At 33.7% G+C, this 5,849-nt stretch overlaps 1 protein-coding gene across 1 annotated transcript; it reads right to left on the reverse strand.

The window, feature by feature from the left end:
* Positions 1 to 1,521: 1,521 nt before the first annotated feature.
* On the reverse strand, positions 1,522 to 3,944 carry LOC123921474 (transcription termination factor MTERF4, chloroplastic). The gene is made up of 2 exons (XM_045974033.1): positions 3,790 to 3,944; positions 1,522 to 3,499 (listed from the first exon to the last, which is right to left on the reverse strand). Exon 2 carries the CDS (start codon positions 3,460 to 3,462, stop codon positions 1,882 to 1,884), a length of 1,581 nt encoding a protein of 526 aa, XP_045829989.1. The 5' UTR covers positions 3,463 to 3,499; positions 3,790 to 3,944; the 3' UTR covers positions 1,522 to 1,881.
* Positions 3,945 to 5,849: the final 1,905 nt, after the last annotated feature.

Raw genomic sequence — 5,849 nt, forward strand, 5'->3', positions numbered from 1 at the left:
ATCTCCTCATTTTCGGTGAAGTTTTTTCTGATTTTGAGCAATGCCGGGGGAGAATATAATATCCTTTATAAGTTTGAGTATATCAGTTATCCTCTAAGAAAAAGGTAACATAAAGCTGATGATGGCTAAGGTGAGTGATACAAGATTATGCAGATTGGATGGAATGGGAGTTTCTTACGTCTAAACTTTATATCAATCAATAATTTAGTGACCCACCCCGAACCCGCCCCGCTTATACTAAAAATTAGATTTCATCTCTTTTAAAATAGAAACACTTAAACAATATCTTAAATTATATTCATATGTTTATTTTTTATTTTAAATTTGAGTATTAAACAAATCATTTTTTCTATTTCTTTTCTTCATTTAAAAAAATATTGGTGAGAGAAAATAATTTTGGACATTTAATTTTATTTTTTTTAATAAAAAAATACTAAAATACAATCTAAATTCATGTGAAAAGAGGCGTAACGGGGATACCCGAAACCCGTTGGGGATACCCGATCCCCGTTGGATATGGGTTTGGGGTTATACTTTTTATCCCCGCTCGGATTTGGGATGGGTTTGGGGAAACCCGAACTTTATGGGTTTTGGGGAGGTCAAAATCCGTCCCCGACCCGCCCCATTGCCATGTGTATATAGTCATATAGATTAGGTTTAACTTTAACTTTCCACACTTTTAACAAGTGACTTTCCTACTTTCTTTTCATTATTTGTCTCCCTAACTTTGCATTGGCTTTTAGGCTATCATGTTCATAATGTGCAAATTGGAACATACAAATGGAATTAAATAGGCATTCTTTTCACCAAATTCAAAAGGGGAATCAAGGATCAGAATCACTTATTTGTAATAACAAGGATAAGACACAATAACAAGACATGTTTCTTTAAAGATAAATAGATAACACTAACCTCGAAACAGATGGAACAACCTAAGAGCAAGCACCAAGAGATGAGGATAAAACAATGGTACACGCAATCAATGAAATAGTGACATAAATACAAACACTAGACATGACACCAACTCGCCGATACTAGTAACAATTTGAGAAAATGAAATTATTGAATGCAACCACTTTTGTTGGTGGCAGACATCGATATATGTTAAACACCAAACACGCCTTAGATCTAAAGTGTCGGTGTTACATATAACTAGCAATTTATAACCATCAACTTAAAATCAAAATAATGATGAGGATAAAAATGAATAACAAACAACATGTAAGAGGTAAAATCTTAAAACGACAGAATACTAACCTTAAAGCAGGGCCATTTCTGTTAACTAGAAGTAATAAACTTATTGTACCTGCAATCTATGAAGCAATGACATGGACACAGACATTGAACACAGCATTCACTCGTCGATACCAGTAATAATTTGAGAAAATAAAATTATAGAATGTAGCAATGACACATGTCAGAAAATGAACATGTCTTTAATCTGAAGTGTCGGTGCTACAAGTTGCAATTCATAACCATTAGATTAAAATCAAAATAATGATGATTCAGACAAGACATTGATAGAGATAAACCAAACATGTATTTGCTAAAAGGAACATAATCACTCTCTCATATTGGTTGGTCAACTAACTTCTCATCACAATCCCAGAGTTTCACTACAACAAATATTTTAGTTGAATATGACATCAGTAGCTCTACTTGTCAAAAACTAAACAACATGTAACAACATGTAAGAGGTAAAACCTTAAAACAATAGAATAATTAGGCTGCAAAACTTTGAAATGCTTCACTTGTACTCGTGAATCATATACATACCTTTTCAGTGGTACATTACAGCATTGAAACTATCAGTATAAACATCATCCAAGAGAAGATCAAAATTCTCTTAGGCAGACTAGTTACTAAAGTATGGTAATCATTTTATTCATCGTCATCTTCAAAATCACTGTCTTCATAATCAGAATCTGAGTCATCATTCCTTGGTCGCATCAATGAATTCATGTCAAATGACGGTTCCATTTCCATCTCTTCCATGTCAATAGTATCATAGTCCATTCGTTGCTCAAATTTCTCATTAGAACAATTAAGCATCCATGCCAGAGAACACTTCAATCCTTTCTTGGTAACCATGTTATTCCTAGGTTTTATTGTTGACTCCAAACCATATGTGAAGAATGCTGGAAATTCAACCAAGTCTTCCAAAGGCCTTTCCATCGCACTTTGGAAGTAATCAAAGCTAAGTTTCATGATATCAATGTTTAAAGCAAGTAGTTGAGGGCATCCAACAATCATCTTCCTCATTTGATCCACGGAAATCCCGCAATCCTTAAGAAAATCAACGTGCTTCAGCATAGGTGTACTACCGAGGCTAACTACCTGCGGCATCTTCTCAACAATTAAGCCGAAATCCTCATGATCCAAATCAAGCACAGAATTAAGCACATTTCTCTTATTGGCAAGCTTCGGCTCTAGGTCAGTTCCAATGATTTCAGGATACTGAGCAATTATAGATGCAAGTGATGTTTTCCTAACATTAAACTCTTCAAGGGATTTGACATTTGGCTTCACCTTCTCGTCCAGATCGAATCCAAGAATATAAGGTTGTTTCTCTATCAATCTAGCAATGGCTAGCCGTGGAATACCCAAGCTTTCCAAATACTCCACAAAAGGCTTGATGATTCTACCAACCCGCATCCCCAAAATCTCCGGGTATCTAGTTAAGACACCTCCGAGTTCTCTTCTATCAACACCAATTCCAACCAAATAAGCAACTGATGTGCTCATGGTACCCTCAAGTTTGAATCCCATTAGTTCAGGATACCTCTCAAGAACACGAGGAATATCATTGAGCTTGATATCCATCCCTTGAAGATACTTTACCACCGGTACAAGATCCACAACCACACTAGCATGAAGCACTTGCGGGTATCTCCGCAAAAACTGTGTTAACGTGGATCTCCTAACTCCCAATTTACCAAGGTAGTCAAGCACAGGAACCATATTCTTCTTGACGCTACAACCAAGAACAAGAGGATAATTATTAATATCTTCAATTGTAAGCCCCAAGTTATGAAGAAAATCAACCCGCTCCTTCATAACATCAACCGTAACAGGAAGTTCAAGACCATCAAGCTCATCAGGAACAATGCCAATTCCTCGCAAGAACTGATAAACATTTTCACGTAACGCCACCTTATCGTTCTTCATTTCAGATAAACTAGGACGAATGTAACCAAGATATGATGACGAGGGTCCTCCCTTCCTTTTTTGAATTTCGCCAGAACCCCGTTTGGGTCCCCGCGAATCACCTGTCCTAGAAGTATATGTCCTACCAGCAACAGAACATTGAAACTTTGTAATCAACCTTATCTTCCTAACACAACTACATGGCAATTGAAGAGCTAGGGTAGCACTTAACTTAGAATGACCAAATGTTAGAATTGGCATTTCTGTTTGGCAAAATGGAAAATTGGGTTTTGTTATGGCACAAGAAAAGTTCATAACTTTGATGTTTTTTAAGAGTTGGGTACCATTGAATCTGCATAAACAAAAGGGTATCATGTCACACACTGAGCCGTTGTTGAAGATAATTGAAATGAAACTAGCAGAAAAATATAAACTTTGAATAAACAAGGAAAGTAAATACTCAAAAGAAAGAAACCCAAAATTTCATTGCATTGGATAGAATCATTGAACCCTTTTAAAATTCTGGGAAATTAAAAATCATTGTGTGTGTGTGTGTGTGTGTGTGTGTGTGAGAGAGAGAGAGAGAGAGAGAGAGAGAGAGAGAGAGAGAGAGAGAGAGAGAGAGTGGAGAGAGAGACTCACAGTGAAGGGAAAGTGACGAGGTTGTGTTGAAGTCCTTTGGGTGTTCTTCTCCCTTGAACAGTAACACTGATAAGGGATAACAGAAACTGGAAGAGGGTTGGAGAGGATCGATCTATGTCTATTTCGTTTGGAAATGAAATGATTATTCTTTTTATTTTTCTCAATTTTTTTATTTTTTTTTACATTGGACAGGAGGATGAAACACCAACATGGCACCCCTAACATAATATTCAAATCTTTCACCATTAAACCAATATTTTTTTTTACTCATCTAATGGCTTATTTTTCGGAAATTATTTTCGTTTAAATAGATTTTTTTATAGTCTTAAAAAATTATACTTTATAATATTACTATTTAATATTTATATTTTACCTTTTCAATAAAAAAAATATTAGCATCTATATAAATTAAAATATTTTGTCATACTATTTGGCCAATTAAACAAAAACTAAATAAATAAATTAAGGTAATCATTGCCTAAAAAAAATTAAGGTAATCATAAACTTTTTTATTTCCTATAGTTTTTAGTGATCAAATAAATAAGTTTTTACCTATTATTATAAGTTTGTCAAGGTAATTTATGAAAAAAATAGCTTATAAAAATACATTTTCGACTTAAAATAACATATTTTTAAAATCCACATGGTCGGTTGACCTGATGATGAAGGCTTACGTTGTCTAGGTGAGGGTACAGTACCGGTACACCATACGGGTACCGGTACGGGTACGTACCCGATACTGGTACTCTCCCTCAAATGAAGTACACGTGCATCATAGTTTGTGACACTTCGGAGTATGGTCCTCTAAAGATCTTATGTTTAAACTTTTTTCATATCACTTTATGTGTTGGGTCAGTCATACAAAGCTTTTATTCCCTCGAATTAGTCAAGTCTTTGGCCGAATATCGATTCTTCAAAGAAAATTGACTATTAGTAACAGGCGAAGTTTGTAACTAAAAGTTAATTGTCTGTACACTCCTTATTAGATTTGATGACCAATATATGTACCTACAGGCTACAGACGATTTAAAAGGAATCATGGTTAAAAATATTGCTCATTCCCTTGTCTTTAGATCTCAAAATTTCACATGTATTAATTTCTGATTGTATTGCAATATTCATTGAGTTGGAAAACTTTTCTGTTTTTTTTTTCATTTAAATTTGCTAACAAGATAAAATGAAGGATTTGTGCGGTAAATAATTGTGATAGAGACAAGATAAAAAAAAAAAAAAAAAAAAACAAGTTAGAAAAACTGTATTTTCAAAAACATCCAAATTGCAATTAATTTGAGTGTATGTTTAAAAGAGAATGTAGAGAATACTTGATCCGATCGCGCTCCTCATCCTTTATGTTTATCGGTGAGAAACCAGTTTAATACAAATGATGAAACTTAAGTTCCGTTTACTTTGTGAAAACATTTTATGTTTTCATTTTCTAAAATTTATGTTAATTTTATTTACTACTAAAAATATATTAAAATTTTGAAGGTAGATAATTGTATCCATATTTTTAAAATAATGAAAATACAAAATAAATTATTTCCATCTTTTCCAAAATTGCATCATCATTTTTTGGTCACGAGATCATGGAAGAGTTTCTCCATCTTTTAACTACCATTTCATCATGTTTCTGTTGCAATGAACACATACTTTAGAGTCGTAAATAAGAGTTTAATTGAGATGCATCAACGGTGTAAAATAGTTTTATACCGTCAATCAATACCAACCGTCGGTGTATTTAAATTAAATCTTGTAAATAATAATAAAATAATAACTTATGATCCTATATGATGATGACTATTGGCTATTGACTAGAAATTCCTACAAGGTCAACCAAAAAAAATGTTTAACCGTAAACAAACTTTCCCAACTAACCCGCCAAATTCAGTTACACACTTTCCTTTGAAATTCTCAACAAATCATCACATCACATTCCCTTATTTAAACCAAACCTTCCCCTCTTTTTTTCAATCCTCTTTGCCACTCACACTCACACTTTACAATCAAATATTCAAAATCCAAAAAACCAAAAACCAAAAAGAATTCATCACAACACAACA

This window comes from Trifolium pratense, linkage group LG4 (assembly GCF_020283565.1).
Source record: "Trifolium pratense cultivar HEN17-A07 linkage group LG4, ARS_RC_1.1, whole genome shotgun sequence".
Classification (NCBI taxonomy): domain Eukaryota; kingdom Viridiplantae; phylum Streptophyta; class Magnoliopsida; order Fabales; family Fabaceae; genus Trifolium; species Trifolium pratense.